Raw genomic sequence first — 25,674 nt, forward strand, 5'->3', positions numbered from 1 at the left:
AATTCATTTATTTATTGTATATAGAAATGCCTCCCCAGGTCCATTACTACACGTAGTACCATTGTTTTTCCTCAGGGAGGCGCTCTAGTTTAGACTTCACGCCAAATGTGATTACAGAATGAATGTGTACGGCTAGCCGGCTGATAGCTTCGGCAATGTTGTCACTATCAGAATGATATCACAGCGGGACAGAGGAGAACTCGCTCGGTTTTATACAGTGACAGATCCTACACGGCACCAGAAAGGCTACACTGTGTATAAAGTCACAGCCAGGGTAAGTAAACCGACTGTGGCCTTTGTGACAGCTCGGGAAATGCTAAATGTTATTAGCTAGCTTGCTAGCTTGAGCTGTGCTAGCAAAGGCAATGAGATGAAGATTTCATGCAGTGATAACAGCAATTTAAGCCGTCGAGGACGACTTTCCTATTGTGACAATTCATATTACCTTCCCAATTTCAATGCTTTAAGTATCGGGTAGCATTTCTGAGTGGCTAGCTTCTAATTTTTAATAAAACAACATTTATTACGAATCATACTGCTACATATAAAATTTAAGACATTGTTGACACGGAGTGACTGACCTAACCTAAAGCTGGACAAAACAGTTGTGCTTTTGGTTATCACAGTAATGTTTCACAGTATATTTGCCTTAATAGAGATTAATTGAGACTCCTCAAGTAAATCACAGCCTTAAGAATAGAATCACTTTCGCTTTTACCCACAGGAAGCACTATGCACCCTGTAATGAACATACGTGCTATATTTGATATGTGGTGAAATAATAACAAAAATATGGTTTCTCTAAATACCATATTAGTACAGTAATATAATATTTCTTAAATCATTGACTGTTGTCCCATAACATGTATCTGGAGCTGTGTGTTTTTCACAAGAACAAGCTGACACAAAATAATAATCCTTGCTAAAAACAGCTGATTCACAAAAAAAGGAACAACAATTATACACGTTCTAGTATAATTTGCTGTACTAGCAGGCAACTTTATGCAACATTATCAAAAATAAGATTGCACAATTATTTTTAGAACACCAAGAAAACGCAGAGAATGATTTATTGTAAAGTAAATCTTTTGAAACATGGGTTTCAATTTCTTTCCTACTAAGACACGTAATTTCCTACTAAATTATTTTTAAAATGTGCAATTCCTGTTGAGTTTAAATAAGGTCACATGTTAAACAATGGTGAGAAGACATATTAAAATGAACATGCCTGTACATTTGTTATTCTCATTCAGTCCAGGCTTACCACATAAGTTACCATGGCAATAACATCCCATCATGAAGTGAAGCACTTTTGTGAAACTAAAGCCCGCTGCTGAACTGGATTTTACCCCATTAAGCTACTAAATCCGACTTTAAGACCCCAAAATTTAAATTGCTCCTGAAATGCCAAAGTATTTTCTTGTTTAAAAGAATTTTGTCATTGTTTTTTTTCTTCACATTTTTCTTTTTGTTACTTCTGACTTGTTAAGCCGGACGTATCTCTGAAATATTGAAAGCTACCCTTTCAATAATGAAATATGAGAGTTATTTCATTATTCTTTCAAGCACCAGAGCTCAGCAGTAGTTTTAGTAACAGCTGACAGAGGAGTTGAGTTTGTTTGTCTCCCCCTAGCTGCCATGTTGCTTATCAAGATTTTGGAGATGTCCCGTTCTAACACACAAGCCTTTCGTCATGGGCTTCATAATGAAGTCATTGTGACACTGTGGGCTGTCCGCCCCGCTTGTCCTCGCAACTGCCCGTCTAGAAAGTCTCTATCGTGATAAAAATCCCTAATTCTGCTTTTTCTCCTCGTTACAGTTAATCTCTCGGAAGAATCCAGAAGATGTCCAAGAGGTAAACACTTATATTTTTGTATTTCTTTTACAAAAAAATTAAATTACAGATTTTTTTCTGTAATATTCTGCCGGTGTTTATTTTTACGATAGCATTTATTTGTATCTATTAAAAAAAAAAAAAAATCCAAGTTATGAAAACCATTCAGGGACTAGGTGAAAATAAGCTTTCTTTTGCTGTTCTTTCAGTTTTAGTTTTTCTTTAAAAACAAGATTTTACCATCTAAAGCTACATTGTTTATGTTACAATAGTTTTATGTAACATTTTGGGCCTTTTGTAGAGAATATTTTTGCAATTTGTTTTTTCTTTTGCATCTTTCTAAGTATTGCAAGTCAACAAAAGAAACATTCAGTTCACACTCATGACTACACAGCTTTCTGTCTCATGTCAGCAAAGCTTCATCTCCCCACTTTATTGTGTATCCATTAATGTGCATTAAAAGCACAAGCATCCATTTAAAACGGAGAGGAATTCAGCGTTGTCTGGGCCCAGAGCTAATTCAGGAAGCATGATGTCAATTACATCGGTTTCCTTGAGACTAAGTTTTGCCTCGAAGCACTACATTCCTCAATAACCGAGACGTCCTTCAGGCCAGCACTGGTGATCTGCTTAGTTTACCTTTGAACCAACGAAAGCCAAAATTTCATCTCAACATGAGATTACTGTGTTTTGTTGTGTGGAACGTCTTTATCTGGTGATGTAGCTTGAATTTAAAGGTTTATTTTAAAAAAAAAATACAAATGAATAAAGACATTTAAGTTGTAAGATAAGCCAGATTTGCTAATGTGTTTGGAGTGGTTGCTTAAATTCTTTACGAAATGGCAAATGTATGTAAAAAAATAAAATAAATAAAAAATCGATGTTAGCAACTCATAATTTGTATTAGAACAATTCAGACTTGATAAAATTGCATTCATGCACGACTTTTATTTAATCATTAAACTGGTACTTTTAAACATAATAATATTGATTGGTTCTCTTTAGTTGGCTTCCTCTCCATCTCCAGCAACGCTCTCTGTTTCTCTTGCCACAGATAATAGTATGGAAGAGATACAGTGATTTCCGGAAGCTACATCAGAACCTCTGGCAGCTGTACAAGAATGTCTGTAGCCATTCTGAGCTATTTCCTCCCTTCGCTAAAGCCAAAGTATTCGGTAAGATACTAACCATTTTTACCCATTTACATCAGATGTTGACTTGTAATTATAAAACTGTCATAAACAACACGGTTAAAATTTTATATTTTTGAAAACACAACAAATTAACTGGAATGCCTTCAACATACACTTGAATGTCTTTTTTCTTTTATTAATGGGCGTTAGTTGTCTTTGAAAAGGAAATGAAACAATTCAGTTTCATAGTTTGTTGTTGCTGTAACTTGCTGTAATTTATTTTGAGGGATTAAAGAAAAAGGGGATAAATGAAAATGGACAGTACACTTTTCAGAATTTTATTTGTTAAATATATTTTCTTAAAAAGCGTGTAATTCTTTCCTTTCACTGTACTGTGAACTACTTTGTCTTTGTATTGTGTAAAATTTGAATCAGATGGACATTTGTTTGTGATTGTACATGTGAAAAAGCTGCAATGTTATGAATGCATAATGTCAGAAAAAGGTGTTTTTAAGTGTTCTTGTGCTTATTAAGGTCGATTCGATGAGTCAGTGATTGAGGAAAGAAGACAGTGCTCTGAGGATCTCCTGCAGTTTTCTGCAAACATTCCCGCTCTGTACAGTAGTCAACACATTCAAGATTTCTTCAAGGTATTTGACAGTTTATGCAGAAATAAGTATTAGACCAAATAGTTGAGCTTTATTTATTCATTTACAATTTTTTTTCTCCTAGGGTGGAGAGATCCACGACGGCTCAGATCTTATTGGACCAGCTGAGCCTTTTTCTGACTTTCTGGCTGATAGTTTATCAGACTGCAGTTCTGATGGTAGGCGTTCACATAAAACTCTTCCAACATGTTTCTCTTTCTGTTGTATAAAATCTTATCAGTCATGCTTTTTTCAGTACAAAGGGACATCAGTGGTGCAGAGGAGTTGACTGTCACATCTGAGTATGGGGGTAAATTCAGCAGATTTTTTTTGGAAACATGCTGCCCTATTATTTGTTAAACATTGTTTCACTAATTTATTTTGTATCTTGTCTTTCAGGCCCTCCTAGTGACAGCGACCTGACCTCCCTGGCAGTGGATACAGACTCTCTGGCTGAGTTGGATGATGGCATGGCCTCAGGTAGCACCTCCCCAAACCAGCCACAGGGGGAAGCCACCAACATCAGTAGTAGCTGCAGTCCTCGTTTGCCCTCGCTGCGTGAACGGCGTACCCCGTCCCCTGCCCCCGTCCCCGCCTCGTCAGCCCCTAACCCAGAGGTCAGCTGGCCAAATCGAACACCACTCTTCTCCCGCAGTCTAAGGAAAACCAGCGGCGTCAACGCTACGGACGTAAAGTCGGACTACCTCGACAAAGCCAGTGAACTGATCGGTTTTGCTGTACAAAAGGAAAGTGAGCAGGACTACCAGGCAGCGTTTTTATACTACCGCAGTGGGGTTGACTTGCTGCTTCAAGGAGTACAAGGTCAGAGACTTCAGAAACATTTATCTACAGGAAGTAGACTTGAGAGCTGTAGCAGTTTCAGTAATGACCTTTAATGTGCCAGATATTCAGTTTAAATTTTAACGTGGTCCTTTGCTGTTCTTCTACGGTTTCTAAAAGTTGCTCAGTTTCTTTTGACATTTGCTTTTAAATGTCTCTCTCTTTGGTGTAAACACAAACACAAGGTGCACTACCTCAGAGTAAAGGGTTTTCTCACTGACTTTGTCTTTGCCATAAAAATCCTACTAATTGAAATATTTTCAATTGCCTCTCTTCAGGTGAACCAAGTGCCTCACGACGAGAGGCGGTGAAGAAGAAAACTGCTGAGTATCTGATGCGTGCAGAGCAGATTTCAGGTCTACATCTGAGAAGCAATATGGGTCAGGGATCAACACAGACTGTGGTGAGTGGTCACTTCTCTGCTTGGTTCATACAGGAGTTTTTTTTTTTTCTTTAATAAATGCTGTTAAACACATAACTTATATCCTATTTATTTTCATTTGTTAGAATTTAAACATTGTGACTAAAACGTTGCTGTTTTTTTGTTTTGCCAAGGCCTTTGGAGCTCAATGCTGTTCTTCTTCAAGCAGAGGAGGGCAGCAGAGTCCGTCTGATGAGCTGATAGCTTACAGGGTGATAGGTGTCATTAACAAGGTAAGCCTACAAGATCTGTAACCTGCATAAACTCATTTCGATTTGTTTTGATGTTCTTTAATTCCAAAATGTAATCATGAAGTGAGCCTCATATGTCTTTTATAAGGTCAAGCTCCTCTGCTTAGGAAATAAATCTGTCTTTGAACGCAGCATGATTTAAGGTTAGATTTGTTTTAAAATGACAACAGTCAGGTCGAGCTAGCGGTCATTTGTTTCATCATAACCCCTGACCAAGAATGCGGATGGTATCCATCTTCAGACTTCTCCTCCTTGTGTCCTACCCCATATTCTCCCATCTCTTTTATCTGAGGCAGTAAAATGTAATAGATTTACTAGATGTATGGCAAGGGCTGAGTGTGTGTATGTTTAGCGTCAGTTATGACTACCACAAGGTCAGTTTGGGTAGTTGGTCCTCTCAAACAGCTGCCGGCGAAGCAACTTCACCACTCAGCCATGAAATGACTTGGCACGGAGCTCGGAGAATGACACACAACATTGAATCGATGATGCTCAGCCTGTGTATACACACACACACACAGAACCCGAAGGAAAACATTGACACTGCACCAACACGTGTTATATCGCACAGTATTTCAGAAACTTGCTCAAGTGCAATGCAAAAACAATTTACGCATTATAGATCAGGTCTCCTCCTCTTTCTACGTCCTCTGTTTTTATTTTAAATGAGGACAGAGGGGACAGATGGCAGGAGCTCCTCACCCTGCTGCCCCTCCCTCACCCTTTCTCTCCATCTCCCCCCCCTCCTCTCTTCCCTGATGTTTATTTCTTAATTATATTAGCACCCTGGCTAGCACTGCCACTCTGTTTACTCACAGCTCCATTCATATCCATTTAGCCCGCACCTGTTTGGTCCCAGTCAGGGTCGCCTGGCGAGAACAACACACACTCACACACACACACACACCGGGTCAGACACATATGCTCAAGCTCTCCCCTAAGATGGCTGGAGACCAGAGCAGCAATGGAGATGTTAGGGAGGAAAGCAGGGATCATGGAGTGAGAAAATGAAGATGTTTTGAGAAAAATGTTTAGGACTGAAAGGGAAGGAGAATGATAAATGATTAGATTCTTTATGAGAAGGTGTACACTTCTTGATGATATAGTGAGGACATTTTTATTACTTTCCACATGTAGAAAAGTATATTTTTTCATGTTTTTTGTCTAAAAGTTGTAAATATCTACACATCCATGCATACGTTGACAGATACATAAATTCATGCATTTGTTTGATCATTTCACCATCTAACCATCTGTTTTTATCCAATCAGTAATTTTTTTTCATATTCCACATTTAAATCCTGGTACCTGTTCAGAAATCTGCCAAAAATAATAAGGGTCCTTCAGAAATGAGCTAAAATCTTTGAAAATTAGCTTACAAGTATGTGAGTTTGACAGGGAGAATTGGTATGAAATACTGATTGGCGAGATATATTATTTTATGGAATAAAAGTAAGTGTCAATTAAAATGTACAAATGCACCACAAACTTTTTGGCACTTCAACGATGACTTTGTACAACCAGAGCCCTGCGAACATAAACACAGCTCTCAACATAAAGTATGTACAGCACACATGGTGACTGATTCAGTCATATTGCTCTCATGGGGCCAGTAGTGGGAACCACAGTCAGTTTTTTTTTAGTTCGCAAATATCATCAATTTAAGACCTATTAAACCTTTTTGTTATCCTCATAAAATACACTTCTCCTCAGCATATTGATGACGGTAAGCAACGCAGTAGTTGATGTTTTTATAACCCTTCATTGTCTTTGCCCATTCCTGTCAGTTTAAAACAGGAATGTAACTTTAAAGTGATTTTTAGTCTATGTTATTTTTTAAAATTTGTTTTCAAGTAGTAAGTAAAGCTGCTTTTTCGCTGCAGGTTCTTCTGGTCATTGACAAGAGGACACAGGAGACATTCATCCTCAAAGTTAGTATCATTCCTGTGCTAGTGGGTGTTTGTGAATGTTTTGCTGCATTCTCGTTGTCCTGGCCATGAGTGTGAAGTGTGCCAGAAGCCCCTGTGTGTGACCGGTGTAATTGATTCTAATGGGCCTGTCTCTGTCAGCCCCTCTGCTCTCAGGTGTGAGACATGCGCCAGATGCTAACGCACAAATGACTACACACGCACACACATACAGGCGAAACCCACACACTTTCTCACAGAGCCAACCTAATGCGTGGTGCTCTTTTAAATCAGATGCCGCACATAGCTTGATGAATCCAACGACTTTGGGTTGCCCTGGGGCGCAGACGACACTTTGTTAATGGAAGGTTTCTCCTTAGCCAGTTTCTAATTTTTTACTAAAACCCAACAGCAAACGAAATCCTTCCGTTCCTCGTCTGATCTTGTTGTGCAACACATGTTCTGTTGTAGGGACTGAGGAAAAGCAGTGACTGTGGGCAGGCTAAGAAGACTATTATGCCTCTCTCCGTGCCCCACATGGTGCAGCTGAGAAAGTTCATCATCTCTGAAGACACTGTTTTCCTTCTGCTGCACTACGCTGAAGGTGAGACATAACCGTTCTACTTATAGGCTTAATCTTCTCAGCTTCTTGTTATTTCCCTTGCTCATCAGATCTCCTACCCTCTCTGTGCCCTTGTTTCAGACGGATGTTTTATTGAGATGGGTGTGTGTCACAGGTCATTATTCTGAATACCAGGTGGTGCCATGCTTCATTACCTATCGCAACACCTGGGCCTCCTTACAACCTACTTACTCTAGGATGTGGATGTACGCTGTGTGAATACAGGGAAATACAGTCACATTTTTTAACACCCTCATAACCCTTTTAACCTGGTGTACTCCATAGTTACATTTTGCTAACATTAGTAGTAAATACAGACCCTCATGCAAAGTTGGTCACCAGTTTTGTTATTCAGTATTCTTTTCCGTTGCAAGATCCTGATGAGAAGAGACAGACAATGACCTAAGTGACATTAGACCCGACAACATGCGGATGGATTTACTTCTGAAAGCATCGAACTGCCCTGACGTTATCATCATGACTCTGAACTCCATGTTCTTTTCAGCCACGCACAACAGATGCTGATTCCATCTGTCATAGCTTGACCACCAACCCCTGAAAAGTTATGTCTGTCCCTTTACACACACCCACCACAGATACTTTATGGAAGGACCCCTGTAGTTATCTCTCAAAACTGCTTGGTGCTTCCATTGCCAACTCTTATATAGGAGGCATAGTGAAGCTTTGTTTGGGATAATGATCAAAATTTCAGAGCAAAGAATTTGTTTACCTTGAACCAATGATTCTCAGACAGTGAATTTCCATCACCTTTTAGGAATTAATGTATTATATTGTAAAAATGTTTAATATTCACTTCCTCAGGTTCTTTCCTTTCCTTCCTTTCTTTTATGATTTGTCCTTCATATCAGAAGGGCCAATAACTCTGGAAAGTTGAGTCAAGAAATAAATAGGATTTTTGAAATCCCTGGGAATTTTATGAATTTTGTAGATATTTAAGATGTGAACTTCTGTTTAGTCTTCAGATTTTCTGTTATACAGAAATTAAGATAATGTTAAGAAATGTCAGTTTGACCAAATAGCCATCTTTCTTTCAATATTTCGTGAAGGATTCTCACATTTTGAAACCTTCAAAACTATTATTGCAAATAAGCAGTTCCTCTCAGGAGAATTTATGGCAGGAACATTTTCTTAAGAAAGGCATATAATGATTTGAGCTTTTCAGAAATAGAAAAAAAAATAGACTGAAAAGTTTTCCTCGAAGTTTTGATTTAGTGGAGACCAAAATCTGTCTTCTTTGTTCTTCTTCCCTCGTGTGTAGTCCTTGTTTCTTTAATTTTAACTGTGTTCTTCTTTTCTCTTCAGGTGGGAAGCTGTGGTCTCACATCGGAAAGTACCTTCGTAATTCCAGCCCAGAGGAGAGCTTTGACATTCCTTTCATCCAGAAGAGCCACACAACGGCTGTACATTCTCCGCACCACATAATACCACAGCTGGATGCAGGTTCTGCTAGTTGTGATTCGGAGCCGTATGCTGGTTCACATCTTGCTTTAGGCCTTCAGAAAGAAGGGGAAATGCCTTTCATGTCTCCTGTTAAAAGTGCCGTCCCTGCAGGGCTCCGGGACCAAATTGGAGCTCAGACTGACTCTGGTGCGACTTCTGAGGAGGAGTGCACAAACAGTTATTTGAGTCTTTGCAATGAGTACGAACAAGAAAAAGTAGAACCAGATGCACTAGAAGAGGAGGTTGATGAGAGGAGCGAGCAGGAAATGCTTTCTTTGGAGGTGCCTAATACAACAGCAACAGCGTCTTCATACAGCCGTTCGCTGCTCAGCAATGACAGCCTTTCTTCCCCAGGAGGCTCTCAGGAGCTCGGCTTCTTCAGTGAGTTTTCTGATAAGAGCGGCCAAACCCTTGAAACTGACCAGACCCGCAGTGAAGGACATGATCACAGTGACGTTTTCAGTCCTTTACGATCCCCCACAGAGCCTCTCTCTTTGGATCAGTCCAAACACACTCCGATGGAATTTTTCCGCATTGACAGCAAAGACAGCGCTAGCGAGGTCACTGGCCTCGATTTGGGGGAGCACTGGCATTCTCAGAAGCAGCCGCCTCAGTTTTCTACATCTGACCTAGGTTCAGAGGTCACAGAGGAGCTACCAGAGCTGGCTCGGGAAGTAAAGGGCCCAAGCTTGGAGTTGTGGGGGTTGGACAGTAGCGATAAGGGGTCTAATGAGTCAGTGCCTGTCATCTCCTTTAAAGAGGCCGTAGTCGAAGATGAGGGTCATCCACCAGACTTGTTGGTCAATCTTCCTGTAATAAGTGGGACTGCAGACTTTACACAGGAGGAATCAGAACCTTCAGGGGTGTGTTTGGGCCTTGAAGTTGCAGCCACTTCTCAAAAGTGCATCCAACCTGATGTCTTGCAGCTACATAGCCAGCATGAGGACCTGGAGGAGCAGCACCCAGAACAAGAACTTTCATCTTTCTCTACAGCCTCTGCAACTTGTGACAATAGTCTTGCATGTACTTCTCTATGGGACGACAGCCTGGCATTTGGACTTGAGGCATGTGACAAAGTCTTTGACCTAGACGACAGTCAAAGCAGTGATCACCACCTAGAAACAGGGGTTTTAAGTGAGAAACCTCAACCTTGTATGGCAGGAAACACAGACTCTGCTCCAGTCCTCAGTGACACCACCACAACCTCTATCTCAGCTATGAACGGTACTCAGGCTTGCACAGTCATTGAGAGTTTATTAGATCTTGATGGTGAATCATCAGGAGTCAATAAAGCCACAGGTGGCAGCGACTTTGATAAAGAAGTGTCACGGCTGTTTGCAGAGTTAGACGAGCTGTCGTTGGCTGCCACCCAAGCTCATATCCCAGAGGAGTTTGTGCGATGTTGGGCAGTAGAGATTGTTACGGCCTTGGACTGTCTGCATCAAGAGGGCATCATCTGCCGGGACTTGAATCCCAATAACATCCTGCTTGACCATCAAGGTTAGATATATTGGTTATTGATTCACTGTTCTCTTAGAGACTTTTCAAGCTCTCTTTTTTATTTGTGCTTACGGTATTATTTATCAGTGTAACTTGAGATTACTTGATTAACTGACAATGTACAGTAAAATTAAAAGTATATCTAGTATCTGTATTCTATTAAAGGTATGCTGGTAAGTAACTGAAGACCCGTGCTTTGCAGAAGTATTCACATTTTGTCTGTTTACAGCCGCAAACTTAAATGACTTGATTTAGATTTTATATGATAGATAAACACAAGGCAGTACTTATGAAGTAGTAGGGAAATGATCTTGATTGGCTAAAATTGTATGGCTGGTTGTGGTTTCACACGAGAATAGCTAACTGATCAGGCTGTAAGGTGTTCATTGTGTTCATCAGAGAAACGGCCTGTGTCGAGAAACTTTCTGTGATGGCTTATTTTTTTGCAAATATTGGTCTGTAGTGCCTACCTGAAGCTAATAGTTTGCTCAGTTTGTGTTGTGTCCAGGATGTGTGAGAATGCAAAAATGTTAGCTACCCTTGTCCTGACACTAAGCCTAATGATCCTCTCTGCAAACCTAATTGTTCATTGCATTTTGATTCTGTCCTTTTTGTGTGGTTTGGCTCAGCCACAAGCGATTGTTGTGCATGGATCAGACAGAATATGACCAGCTGCTGTGCAAGGTTGCTGCAGGAGGTAGAGTCTCTGTTGGGCCATCTTATGAACAGTGTCTACGTGAGGACCAGCTCAAGTCCTGAGAAAGGGTCGTTTAGGGAAAGTCCATCCTCATCTCTAAAAGATGCATAAATATTTGCAAGCTTTTATGAAATAAATTGTGAAAACTGTGTAGTGCATTTGGATTGTGCCTCTCCTGAGTCGAACTCTTTAGTCCTACAAGTCTATCAGATTTTCTAGTCTTGCCATAGATCCTGAGTTGTACTACTATTAGTTTTGCCATACTGCCCACAGAGAAGCAACTCAAAGCGTGATGATGCTATTACCATGTTTAATAGGTGGATGGATTGTGTGTTCACGTGGCCTGTTTCAAACTGCAAAGGGGAACTTCTTGTGGTTCTCTTTCTGTTCCCAGACGATAGATTAAGCAGTGATCAGTGAGATGTCAGATTACTGTTTTATAAGCTGTCTGTGGTGTTTCAGATTATGCAATATTTTGTGTCTTAAACTCCAAATAAATTAAACTAAGTTTGTGGTGGAGAAATGTGAAAATCTGAAAACATTTCAGTGGTAAGTGAATAAGTTTGCAAAGCACTATATATTGCCTATTTATTGCAAGAAAAAGGAAATTCAGCAGCTGTGAGTCTTACTCCTCACCTTCAAAGTGACTTCTTACCAATTTTTTTTTTAACCAACGGTGACCTTTTATTGCTTAATCACAAACTGGTTTATTAGTCTGAAGGCTCCTCTGGCATTGTTTTAGCCTGATGTCAAAATTTCCCCCCAACAACTTCTTTTGTCGTCCTACAATCATCTCTCTCCACCTCGTTATCAACAAGCGTCTAATTAGCTGAGTGGCTGTTTTCGTCTCCCTAGTGGTAATAATTGTTCTAAAGGGCCCATCAGCGGCCTAGTGTGGTGCATCAGTCTGGCTAGCCTAGGCTAATGGCTACGGCTACCTAATGACACCATTAGTTCTAATGATAGCGTTAACGGGTAGCCGCTAAACAGGAGTAATCGCCAGGGCTGTTTGCTTGAAAAGCTCACAGAGGGCTGTAGAGGGGTAGAAAGGAACGGAGGAAGGGAGCTGTTCAGAGGTCTGTGAGTAGTTTGGAAAGTTGAGTGTTTTGTTTCCTTCTCTCCTTAGGGCATGTGCAGCTCACCTACTTTTGTAGTTGGTGTGATGTGGAGGAATCCTGTGACAAGGAGGCAATGGCCAATATGTACTGTGCACCAGGTGAGAGACAAAAAGGTTTTAACACTTCCTGAATTACTCATCATAAGCGCAATTTATTATTTTTTTTGGCTACTTTCTATCGCTCATCAAGCTCTCAATCAGAGCAATCTGACCAGATGCAATTCATTCAAGGTCCTCCCTTTCAAGCATAAAGTAAATATTTAGATTTTCAAATAATCAGTATTATTTTTGGACTTTCTTAACAATATAATACATTTTTAGATTTCTGATAAAGCAAATACATCAGTTTTTAAAATAATATTTGGGTTGTTTTTCTTTGCCTATTTTTTTATTATTTTTGCTATAGAAACAAAAATAATAAGATGAGGAAGAAAGCATCTGTTTTATTTTAAATACCTGTGAATCAAATATTTAATTAATTTTTGCAGCAGCATTGGGTTGATGGGACACATATAAAATAGATGTTGTTTTTCTGGTCATAACAGATTTCTGGTTGTCTTTGTGGTGTAAGCTACCCTTATGATTTTTTTGAATATCTCTTCTTCAAAGCATCTGCCTCAAACCCTTACCTGATCTTTGTCAAACAGGAAAGTGAATTTAAGTATAAGATGCATTTCTAGACTTCAAATTCTTTTTTTTTTGATGAATTTAATGAACTGGGTCAACAAAATCTTATGTATTTATTTATTTTTTGGTATTTGACCAGCTGATCAGAAAGAAAATTTAGATTTTCTAATCATTGGCTAGTTATTTAGTTTGAGACAAAGTTACACTCTGCCTCAAACTAAATAAAAGATTTTGTAAAGTTCAAACTATAACCATCACATAAACTGGAGCTTCTGTAGATGGCTTTCCTTCGAGGATCTAAAACTCATATAATATCTAAATTGAATTGTTCATCCATACTCATTCCCTCTGTACGAAACCAAAGACGGATCTGGTTTTATCTTGTGAGAACTTTGGATAAAAGCTTTCTCTGAACTTCCAAATTCAATCTAATGTAGCTTGAATATTTATTAACAAAAATCTGAAACCAACAACAAAAACAGTGGTGGTGGTTTTACGTTTGAATGTTTAATCTCCTAAATTCGCCTGATCTCACTGTAGTTCTCATTTTGTCCTGTAGAGGGCGGTGTTGTGCTGCATTCAGCCCTGTAACCCGGTGTGTCGCCCTCAGCTGACTTGTGGCAGCTCTGGCATGCTGTTTAAAAGCAGCCTAAAACAAGCTGCTGCTAGACTACAGCTTCAAGTTCCTATTTAGCACTTCTGTGTGTGTGAGGGAGTATTTTTGTTTGTTCATAAGACTTCAATTGGTTGCTATTTTTTCCCTCATTAATACATCGCTCTGTGCATACATCTACAAACTGCACTGTTTGTTATGTTTAAGTCATTTCTGCAGGTTACTCTGGATTCTGAGCTAACTGAAAACTCCCTATTTATTCACTTTTACACACTTTTACCTCCTGCTTATCTGTCTTATTTATCCACTCTCACCAGGAATGCTAAATCCTTATTTGTGTAGAAGCTACACTTCTTGCAGTAGATCACTTTTTGAGAAAGATGGAAAGCTCACATTTGGAGTCTATATATTATAATTATACAGCTTAGAGTCTAAGTGGTAATTAGGCATGAGTTTCTAACTACAAAATCTTGACTAAAAAAAATAATGTTGTCCCAGTATCTCTGTTTTACACAAAAAATGAAAACAAAAAAGTTTAATAGGATAACCACTTATTTATAAGAATGAAAAAAAAACAATGCATTCCTACTGCTTCTGATTTTTACGGTTCTATCAATGTTGCTGCTTTTAGCTGCTTAGTAGCTTTCTCGCGACTTTAGAACAGGAGTCTTAAAACAGCTTCATCTTAATAAAAGTGATCATATTTTAAGTTTCCACACTGTGAATGTGAGCTTTTTACCTCTAAATATTTCTGAGCAGCCAAATTTGTCTTACTTGTAAACAAAGGGAAAGTGTAGCAGCCTTGTTTCAGCCAGCTGATGGTAAGGAACCCAGAAAATGGTGTGGGAGCATTTTCTCTGGCTTAATAGTAAAAGGGCTTTAAACTGTATGAATGGTGCATCACGACGACCTTTTGGTAAATTGAGGGCGAACAATGACGTTTGGTTCCTGAACATGTGAATTTGATCCAAACATGCTTGTCCTCTAAATGTTGGATTTTATGTGTATCATCCAAGCAGTGCTGCAGTTTAAATCAGCTTGTTTTGATTTTAATTTGACAGCTTCTTGCGGATCATAAATGAATATCATGTTGCTATATGCAGCCATTTTAAACTGCTGGCTCTTGTGGCTCCAACCAGCCCCACTAAACATTAAAAAGCCCTCGTACAAGGTGTGAAGCATCTTGATAGTTACGCTTGATCCCCCGTGGATTATTGGATGCAGTGCATAGTATTTCCCAGCAGGGGGTGTGTTGTGATACCATAAAGTTTAAAGACCGCTACGACATTTATTGACTGTTCTACTGAATCGCAGACAACTTCCTCTCCTTATCTCATTTCTCATTGTTCACGTTTACCTTAAATTTGATGATGACGCCACGTTGCAAAAAATAATGCCTTTCCCATACTGATATTTTAGTCCAGTACGCCCATACATACATCCACTCATTATATTTAAGTACAGTGGAGAACACACACACCGATGCAGAGGTTAGTGAGTGTGTGTGTCTCTGCTGCCCTTGTTATGTATTGCTGTTTATCCAGACAGGGTCAGCTCTTGCTATGGCTTCATTCCTGATGACAGATTTATGAGTGTTTGCCAGAAACCTAGCAGGGCGCCTGCTGTGACTGAAGCACCCTGTGTGTGTGTGTGTGTGTGTGTGTGGGTGTGGGTGTGTGTGTGTGTGAAGGAAGACGGCATGTTTTTTAAAACACACTCATTCACACCCAAAAAAAACACGGGAGTGTACTTGGAAAATATGGCGACGGGGAATTAATCTGTTTATCCTGCTCTTGTGCTTATTTATTTTCTCACTGTTGTGTCATTACAGATAAACATCAGATGGCTAATGTTTTGTTCACTGATAAGGAAAGAAAAGGTGTTGACTTTTTTTTTTTTTCTGTAGGACAACCTAGTTTTAGCAGAAAGGGGAATTGTTTATTGTTCCGTTTATAAGGAAGCAAAGCTGAAACTGATTGTCTTGGTCGTCTAAGAAAAGGGAAATTCGGTTTTCTTCCTCTCTGAGGGAACAGTTACTGAGGACTTCATCATCCTTGTTTTGGATCCTTTTACCTACTCAGCCAAACATGATCTAAAAGACGATAAAGTTTAGTTCCTCTTTTGTTGCCCGGCCGTCATTTCATTGTTTTTGAAAGGCAGTTCAAGGAAGGCATAACCTGGCAGGACTTCTGCTTTATTTTTAACTGCATGTTCTCATACTTCACAGTGAAGACACATAAAATAATTTGTTAGGAACAGATACATTATTTGATTACTGCAGGGTTTCTGTCCAGTCATGATGAATTAAAGAAATCTCAATTTCAGGTCTTTGACATTTCTAAAAATGCCACATTTTTCAAATCCCGGCCTGGACTCCTTCTGAATGGATTTTTCATGTTCTCCCTGTTCGTGCTGGATGAATATCATAGAAAAGTGAATTTATTTCAATTATTTAATTCAAGAAGTGAAAGCTGTTGCTTATAGATTCATTATAGATGGCGATGTACTTAATTCAGTTACTTGTGATAATGATTAACAGGGAGTGAAAACCTATAATTACATTTCTCAGAAAATGTTAATATGACATGAGAATAAAAAAAATATATGTTATGTCAATGCAGTGGCCTACACAAAGTCACTGCCATAGTCTTCGAGAAAAATCACTTAAGCTGAAGGCGTGCAAATGGTTGTACTCCATCATGTTAATGGAAAGTTGAGTGGAGGGAAAAATGTGGTAGAAAACAGTGCACACTAGCAACATGGAAAGCGTAGCCCTTAGAGGACTGTGAAAAGGTAACCCAGTCACAGAGCTTGGGATGTGGAGTGAGGCTGAAGTCAGCCTTTTAAGAGCATCACACACAGACATATTGAGGACTTCACCTGTCACACTGCTTGTGTTAAGCCACTTCTATACTTCAGACTGTGTCAGAACAATCTTACATGTGTTTAGGAGGGGAAAAAAAGGACTGGATTGCTGCTAAAAGGTCCAAAGATCTCTCTTTAGATGAAGTTTACGTTTCATTTGTAATTCGAGGTCTCATAGTCTGGAGTTGGAGTGGAGAATCAGAATTGCTTTTGAAAGACGAGACACCAGGTGCAACATTGCAGAGAAAATTAAAGATACAAACATAGAAACATATGTTAGTACTGAATTAAAACTATTATGAATTATTTCATAGTAATACATTAATATTTAAAAAAAATTCAGAAAATGAATTAGAATATTGACTTTTAATTAACAGCAATAATCACAATCATCTGAAAAACATATATTGCTGTGTGCTATAAAATGATGTTGACATGCCAAAACCTGTCAATCACCAATCAGAGCTGATCAAAGAAAAATAATTTAATTGATGTATTAATAGTTTTAAAATACTTGACTACAGTTGGTAGTGCTGGTGCGTCATATTCAGAGGATATGTGGTTGCCCTGGGTTCAGTTTCCAGTCTTGGTTCATTTGCTGCTTGTCTTGCCCCTCTTTCTATTTTTAATAAAGGCCAACAGTGCCAAAACATAAAAAAAAAAAAAAAACCTTGTATCGGTTTATATAGTTTAACTTTAAATTGTCTCTAATGTAATTTATGTCTTCTTTGTAAATTACATCTGTTCCTTGATTACTTTTTCCAGTAAATCACGACAAAATGTCTAAATGCTTGACAGGTGCTAACCTATTTATGTGTAAAATATTATTGTGTTTTTTTTACTCATTTTATTCATCTGATTTCATCTGAGTTTGTTTAAATTGGCAGACTTTGCTGCGTTTAAAGGTTATTTTGTCTCTTGTGTTGCCTTTGACAAACTGGAAACTGTGGGTGTGCGTGTGTGTGTGTGTGTGTGTGTGTTGTCTATTGTGTCTTCACCCCTGAATATCTTATGTTAAGTTCTTTGTATTGTTTAGAAGTGTTTCGTGAAAGCTTTCATTACTTCCCACCTGCATGTAGTTTACTTCCTCTTTCTATGACGGCCGTCAGTTAAGTTTTTAGGGAAGTCCGTCTACGAGGAGAAGAGAGAAAGTTCCTTATGGCGCCCATGAGAAATGAGATGCTGTGTGATTAAGATACAAAGCTGGAGAGAAGGTCACCGTTGGGTGAAAAGGGAAGGTGGAGAGGCCACAAGCTGGAAACTTTGCGCCGTTGTGCACGTTATGTCTTCTAGGTCCGTAAAAGTCTTAATTGTTCAAGAAAACAGCAGGTAACACACCATGAATCCCGCTTGCAACAACGGGCTGACGGATGCCGCTAATTCCCCCTCTCCACCCACTTTTCCTCCATCCTGTTTCCTCCCTTCCTCACTCTGACAGAGCAGTAAGTGTAGCCAGCTCCACTGTACTCCCCCTGCAGCTCCTTAGACATTAATCCATTGTGATGACATCGACCTTGCTCTGAGACGCACACGCGTGTGTATGTCCAGCATCTCCCCTCCGGCTCATAACTACACAGGTATCACTGGTCCGTTCAATGACGATCTTCTCTCCTTGGCTGTCAAAACAGTGGTCCTGGGAAGCCCTAAAGACTGGTTGCTCAGTTAGCTGTGTGTGTGGGTGTGCGTGCGCGCTTGTGTGCGTGTGTGTGTGCCCGCGCATCCGCATGTGTGAGACATTCAAGTTGTACCGTAGCCCTCTCCAACCTTGGCTGCAAAGAGAGCTGCACAGGGCCCCGGAGTTTTCCGGCAGCCTCCAGGAAACGAGGGGTCTTTGTCTAAAATGCACCCCCAGCTGAGGAGCCTGGTCCCTGGGCACACACAACCGTGACCCTGGGTCCCGGCCCTCTGGGTGACCAGCTCCCCTCCACCCCCCCATCCCTCTGGAGAGTGGGGAAGAGGCAAGCTGAGCAACACATGAGGCCATCTGGTACCCAGCGGAGCCACCATACAGCAGCTATGAATGAATGTCACTCTCGGTATCGTTCAGCTGCGGAGTCCTGCAGCCTTCAGTAACGACGGCTGTCAGGCTGCTATGACTTCTATGAAATGTTCACCTATTGGAAGGTTTTGTATTTTCTTTTGCTTGGAAGACCTGATTGCTGGTGTTACAACTTCAACGTAACATAATTTTGTAATCGTCAAGAGAGAAACCAATTATGAAACTTTGGAACATTAAACATATATTAATAATAAATAAATGTGATCAAACTAATAAGATATACTTCTTTTTTTTTTTTTTTTCAAATTAAAACCTTCTTCATTTTGTTGTTTGGATTTCAAATACAATTTTTAAGAAATGAATCCATTTATATAAAACAGCCTGTATTTTAAGATATCAAACGCAAACCTTACCTAAAACCATAGGGTAAAAAAAAAAAATGAAGAAAGAAAATGATGCACAGTGTTTTACTCTTACCATGTCTTAGTGTGTGTGTGTGTGTGTGTGTTGTATGAGAGTGTGTTTACGTTCAGGGTCAGGTCATGCAGATGGTGTGAAGTTGCAGCACAGACGGTTTCCTCAATTTAACTGCTTTTTATTATGCAAATTGCCCTTCAATGAGACACACTTGGAGTGTGTGTGTGAATAGGTTTGAGAAAGAGAAAAAGAGACTGTGTCCATTATTTGTGCTCATTTTATTCAAATTATATAAAGTAAGGCAAGAAGCAGAGCTTAAACCGAAGCCATTAAAAAATGAAAATACAGAAAAAACACGTCTTAGGATCAGTTTGTGTTTTGAATTATTTCAAATGTATACTTTCTCAACATGATTTTTTTTTTACCCTTTTATTTTATTGATTATTTCCATCTCTTCTTTTGCCATTGTCTTCAGAGGTGGGAGGGATCAGTGAGGAGACGCCGTCCTGTGATTGGTGGAGTTTGGGCGCCATCCTCTTTGAGCTCCTGACCGGCACGGTGAGTCAAAAAAATATTGACTGTGTTCCTCAGGTGTTGTGGGATTTCTGTAGGTGTCTTGGCTTTCAGCTCTCACACACTCTTTATGGCTGTGCCAGGTGGTGTGTGTGATTCTGCACGCGTGTCTGTGTGTGTTTGAGAAGGTGGAGTTAGTTGGGGGGAGGGGAGGTGAGATTTGTGTGTGAGGTGCGTCTTGGCTGCGGTCTCTTACTACGGTTCTCGGGGAGTGCCAAAGGGGTGTCAGTGTGACTTTCTCCCCCAGCCTGAGCTCCATCTGCTGGGCCACTGGGTCAGCTCTCCCCGGTCCTCTCTGCTGGCTCCCGGAGCAGCGCTGGGCTCGGGGCGCGCTGACCTCAGATCAGCATGAAAGGTGAAGACCTGGGCAGCTCTCAGGATGCTGCAGCTTGTCTGGTCAAGGATCAGAGGAACCGTCTTTCAAGGAAGGCGTATGAGGAAATGAAACGTTTCCACAAATCGAAACACGCCTTTTTTGTCAGCAACGAACTTTGCTGGGGTTACTGATATTTTGTGCGAGCGATCAAAACTTAACCTCCTTTAAGTTTAGTTAAAGGAGGTTAACGTAACTTAACTCCACTGGAAAAAAAAAAGGCAAGTAGAACCTTTAGAAGTCACTTGTGTGGACTAACCATGAACGCACCATCTCCACTGTGAGGCATGGTGGAGGCAGCATCATGTTGTTCGGATGCTTTTCTTTATCAGAACATGAAATCTGATCAGAGTTTATAGATTAATGGATGAAAACTGAATTCACTCAGTAAGAATTGTGAACTGCTGTTCATAGGCGCTCTTGATGGTTTGATTACTTTGTGTGGTGTTACCACATCGAATCTGATTAAAACACGTTGCAATTTGTCCTGGTAACGCATCAAAATGTGAAAAAGACAATGTGCAAAATTATCATTTGCAGATTCCAAATATAACCTTTTTACGAAGAACAAATATATCCACAGCGTCAAGTGCAGTCATCGAGTGCAGCTGCAGTGTCTTTTCTATTATTATTCTCTACCTATTTTGAATAAATTCTAATTGTGCGTCGGTGTGTGTACCTATCTGCTGTCCGTGTTGGGTTAATGTTATGTTTTAACAATACGCACATATTTACCTGGGTGGCAAAAAAAAAAAAAAAAAAAAGAAAGAAACCCCGCTACACAGATGTCTCCTTTGATGATTATGCCTTTGTGCGGCCTTGGCAGGAACACACACACACAGGCGCACACGGTGTCTCTTGATCCTTGCAGGATAAGATCTGGCCTGAAGCAGTCTTAACTGCTGGTAGGAACGCAGCCAGAAGTCCCGGAGCATCTTTCACAGGAGAGAAAGAGAGAGAGAGAGAGAGAGAGAGAGAGAGAGAGAGAGAGGGAGAGAGAGAGAGGCAACAGCCCTAACTGTTGGGGGGAAATACACATCACTTATGGCTTTTACTTGATGCTTTGCTCCAGCGTTTGTAGCTTTTTCGGTGCTGAAGCAGAGATAAGTTATTATTGTCAATTATGTTCACAGAAGGTCAATATTCTGAAGCTAAAAAGTCAAACTTTGAAAAACAACTTAAAATGCTCAGCATGAGTAAAGTACAACCTGACCAGAAACAATAATGTTTTCACTCTTTCTGTGACTTTCCCTCTGTCTGACTCCCACAACAGTTCCAAGAAAGACCAACAGCAGTGAGCTCATTAGCCTGCTGTTTGCGTGATCAGTGTTGTTTCAGGTGCTCTGCCTGTCTGGTCTCCTCCTGTCTGTCCAGCTCCGATGCTTTACTGCTGACTTAGACTCTGCGGGTGTCGGACCGTTCTGTGTTTTACATTGATGGTTATCTGCCTCTCTTCTTTCCACTCCTGCCACCCTGTGCACAGTCGCTGCTGAGCTGCCATCCAGCAGGAATTGGCCGTCACACAGCTCTCAACATCCCAGAGTGTGTTTCAGAGGAGGCCAGATCTCTGCTGGAGCAGGTGAGAGGGAGCACCTACAACAAAACGAGGGTTCCCCCGACTCTAATAATTGATTTTACTTTTAGGTTGTTCTTTGTGGGGGAAAATGTTGAATCTATATTCAATACTTCACTCTCGACAAATGTTCAGTTGCTTAACACAAATTGCAAATCGGTTAAGATTAATCGTTAAAAAAAAAAAAAAAAAAAAAAACGTGGCATGCTTGTTGGTACTATATGAGAATTTCCAAAACAGGAATGCGCTGGGATTTTTTTTTTATTTTTATTTTTTTCATTTAGTCATCTCTCAGGTTTATATGGAGAATGGTTGGAAAAATAAAAACAATCACTGAACTGCAGTTGTTTGGATGAAAATGCCTTCAAAGGAAAATGGAAAAAAAAGGCAACAGTAGCTCAAATAAACACTCCTTACAACCAATGAATTATCCCCAAAACTGGATAATAACAGATGTGAAAAATGTTGCTTGGTTCAAACAGATTTGATTTTGACCACACCATTTGGATGCTGTGTTAAATAACCTGGAAAAAAGAAAAAAAAAAAAAAACATGCACCGACCACCAACAGCAGCTCAGGCACAGTTTGGACCAATAAGCTCTTAACTGAAGATAATTTCAACACCACAGCCTCCTTGAGTATCATCCTATAATATAATTCCTAAGGCCAGGACTTCAACACATCCATTTCGATTAATTAATTACATAAATTTTAATACTAAAATTTAATGTAATCAATCACTTTTTTCTTTGACTTGCAAGGGATAATTTTTTACAAAGGATATGATTGGAAAGCCCACAAATCTGACACAAGCGATCTTGCAAACAATCTTGCAAAGCATGTTGTAGTAAGCAGAGACGTCCTCAACATTGGTGTCCACAGTTCACATTTCTCAAGAAGTATATATATATATTTTTTTAAGAATTTACATAAATGATCAGAGATTTCTGAAACACTTCAAAGCTGAATAGGAATGATATCTTTTTGCACCAAACTGGTGGATGAATAACCTAAATAATAGATCTAAAACAATGCAGGATGTAACCTGGCAGCAGCAAACTGTGTCTAATGACGGGCCTAGTGAGTCAGTATTGTCAAATCTCGCTCCTCGTCATACTTTTGGTTGTTTAGCTTAATATTATTTTCTGCTTTGAAAACAGACTAACATATTTCTATGAAACAAGTGTTTTTTTGTTAATTACCTTAAAATAAAAAAATATATATGTCTAAGCTTAATGTGATTACAACTAAGGAATAGTGTGGGATGCTTTTTGTATGAAAACAAAAAAACAGGGTTTAATGACTTACCTTAAATGATCATCAGTGTATGAATGTTTCCAGACAGATTAAAGGCAGATAATGAAACATAGTCTCCTCTTGATGGACATGTCCTTAATAATATTGCTGGCACCATGCTGATGTCTTAAAGCTAATTGCAAATCCTTAGAACTGCTAATCTTTAGATGTACGTTAATGTGGCTCGCTTGGATTTCCCTCTGCTTAATGCATAATAAATCTGACAGAAATGATGCGTGGTTGAGCCATGAAGGTGAATTTCCCCTTGTATGTATATATGCATATATTGCTTGCTGAAATAGTGTATTTTTCCTTTATTACATTTTTTTTTTTTTTTCACCAGTACTCTCTAAATGCCGTTTTCTGTTTGTTGTGATCCAGTTACTCCAGTATAACCCAATGGAGAGACTGGGAGCCGGCGTGGGAGGAGTCGATGACATTAAGTCCCACCCCTTCTTTGCCACTGTGAACTGGGCCAAATAGATGCACAGCCAGACATTCAAATTCCCACATGCTACAGTGGATAGTGGGTTGTTTTTTTTTTTACACACCCTTGTTAAAATGTCAGATTTTTTATGTGTACAAATTAAACCATGATGAATAGTTTCAAACTCTTTCCACCTTTAATGTAACAAGTATGCTACACGATTCAACTACAAAACAAATATGCTTGAGGGAAACATGTAAAAGAAGAAAAAGTTGAACAAATGTGGATACCCTTAAATTAATAATATGTTCAAACTTGGTTTAATTCAGTATTAGTTTTTAGTTTGAGAATTATAGCCTGCTACATCTTAACTTAATATTTGCCTCCTTTTCTTTCCAAAAGTTATCCAAATGTGTAAGATTCAGATGACATATTTCATCTATAGTAGGTCTACCAGAAACCTCAAAGACTTTCTGTCAGATTAAGATTCTGAAATCTTTGATTTCAGAATCTTAATTCTCCTCTGTTAATACCAGTATTTTGTTGTCATTTAAAGAAAAAAAAAAATCATGCAGAAAAAGAAAACCTTGCTTCGTCTTCTGCTTCTCCATGCGTTTTGTACCAAACATAAATATATTTAAGTTCTATTTAACTTATTCTTCTCCTCCTACAAAGTTTAAGAAGATTTTAGCCAGACCTTGAGATTTTCTTTCCAAGAATTGTCGTCTTTTTTAACCACTTTACTGCTCTGTCCAGACATATGGAGAGGTGATTGTTGTCAAAGGACAATTAGTACGAACCAGATTAAGGTTTTAGTCTTAGGTTCCATCTTTGTTTAATGACTGATATAACTATGACATGTATATAGATAATGCTGATGGGTCTTTTTTCCGCTTTTCCTGACTGATACCTTCATAAACTGACCTTTTTCTAAAATATGAAAAAGGGATAGTGACAAGAATGACAAGAAAAGCCTTTTAAAACAGGAAATAAAGCTGAATTTAATTTCAGATTCACCGTAACCAATGGCAGACATGTTTCAACAATGTATTAGTTTTATGATTAACATCAGGTTGTTGCAGCTTTTTAGATTTTTTATTTTATTCTTTTTACAGGTTTCCCTTAAATACATTTTTCAATTGAATAATATTGGGTCTCTGACAGATTAACGGTGGAAAGACAACTGAAAATCTTTTTTTTTTTTTTTTTTTTTTTTTTTTTTGCCATCAGAAAGAACTCCCATTTTATTGGGACTGTGTAGACTTTTTACATCCACTGTAGAGTGAAATCAGATTATGCATTTCCTCACAAACCTTTAATCACGTTCGAAATATCACATCACGAGAGTAAAGTTTTTTCCCTCTTCACCTCATTGATTGTGAGTCGTTTTGTTCAGGGAACGGTGCAACGGTACCAAGTAATAATTCACTACAATGTTGTTGCTTTTCCACTCCTCACTCAGTCCCACAATATCTTCACTGCATTAACTCTGTGTCAGGAAGACATCATTATCGACAGAGGCTGATATCATCATACCATTTATTGTTTCTCTTTACTCAAGGAGCTCACAGACTGACTGACGTGAAACTGTGCAGCTATGATTTAAAAACCGAAGTCTAAAAACCAGCCTAAGAACAGCAGCATTAACGGACTCTATGCAAAGGTGCATAAGCAAAATACTCAGAGAAAGTCAATGTTTGTTTTTGAATTTAGTCATAGTCGAATTATTTAATAGATCAGTGCAGAGAAAAGTCTCAGGAGTAGAGTCATCTCTGTGCAGAAATCTGAGAAAGCCTCAAGCGTGTGTTTGTAAACGGCCCTTTTACAGTTCGAAGATATTTTTTATGACTGTCGGAGAAAAATCTCTGCCCTTTGCTCTTTACCCTGCATTTTGTGCATGTTGAATTAGAATTATTGTAATATATTTAAAGCAATGAAAAGTCTGTGGAATAATAAATGGCTTTCGTCTTGTAAAATTATCTTTTTAAGAATGCTGTGTTCGGTAAAACGTAAACGTGGACAAATCTCGATCATGTTCAACTTCGTCAATCACCTGCCAGTCAAAATCTTAATGCGAGACACTGGAGTAACACATTTACCAATCTGCCACTAAGGTTTAAATAAGATTGTGATTTCTGCTGTGGCTGGTTTACATTTTTCTAGTTGCAGACCTTACCATGCATCACTTCTGTCTCATTATGAGTTGATTCTCAATATAGTGGAATCAGAAACATGTCTCCAGTGTAAATATGACTCTCCTGCTCTTCACTAAACATGGTGAAATACACTATAAGTTGCTAGCTTTAATAACAGTTTTTTTTTATTATTAAAAACATTGTTGCTACTGATTTTTATTATTATTATTATTGTTATTATTATGCTCCCTTTTGTCCGTGCTCTGTGTCGTGTCAGTGCATTTTGGAGAACAATAAACCATACCTGGATGACTAAAGTGAACATTCGTGGTTCTTCTTGAGTAGA

The 25,674-nt window shown here is 39.1% G+C and overlaps 1 protein-coding gene across 2 annotated transcripts; it reads left to right on the forward strand.

Annotated features, from left to right (window-relative positions):
* The first annotated feature begins 119 nt into the window (after positions 1-119).
* rps6kc1 (ribosomal protein S6 kinase B1) lies at positions 120-25,650 on the forward strand. 2 transcript variants are annotated; one of them, XM_088001809.1, is made up of 16 exons: positions 120-274; positions 1,820-1,855; positions 2,889-3,009; positions 3,502-3,617; positions 3,700-3,793; positions 3,871-3,924; positions 4,014-4,436; positions 4,733-4,857; positions 5,010-5,108; positions 7,010-7,057; positions 7,505-7,637; positions 8,979-10,616; positions 12,440-12,529; positions 19,427-19,509; positions 21,381-21,476; positions 23,148-25,650. In XM_088001809.1, the coding sequence occupies exons 1-16, from the start codon at positions 173-175 to the stop codon at positions 23,247-23,249; spliced, it is 3,360 nt and encodes a 1,119-aa protein (XP_087857935.1). In that variant the 5' UTR covers positions 120-172; the 3' UTR covers positions 23,250-25,650. The 2 variants fall into 2 exon arrangements, with proteins under 2 accessions (XP_087857935.1, XP_014859978.2); XM_015004492.2 differs by having other exon boundaries at positions 21,381-25,650.
* Positions 25,651-25,674: the final 24 nt, after the last annotated feature.

The sequence above is a fragment of the Poecilia mexicana genome, unplaced genomic scaffold (genome assembly GCF_051168715.1).
Source record: "Poecilia mexicana isolate PSO_F unplaced genomic scaffold, ASM5116871v1 scaffold_21, whole genome shotgun sequence".
In the NCBI taxonomy this organism is placed as follows: Eukaryota; Metazoa; Chordata; class Actinopteri; order Cyprinodontiformes; family Poeciliidae; genus Poecilia; species Poecilia mexicana.

Coding starts and splice junctions, on each gene's coding strand:
- rps6kc1 (XM_015004492.2), top strand. CDS start 173: ATGATATCACAGCGGGACAGAGGAGAACTCGCTCGGTTTTATACAGTG. Junction 3,925..4,013: donor TGTCACATCTGAGTATGGGG/GTAAATTCAGCA, acceptor CTTGTCTTTCAG/GCCCTCCTAGTGACAGCGAC. Junction 7,638..8,978: donor TCTGCTGCACTACGCTGAAG/GTGAGACATAAC, acceptor TTTTCTCTTCAG/GTGGGAAGCTGTGGTCTCAC.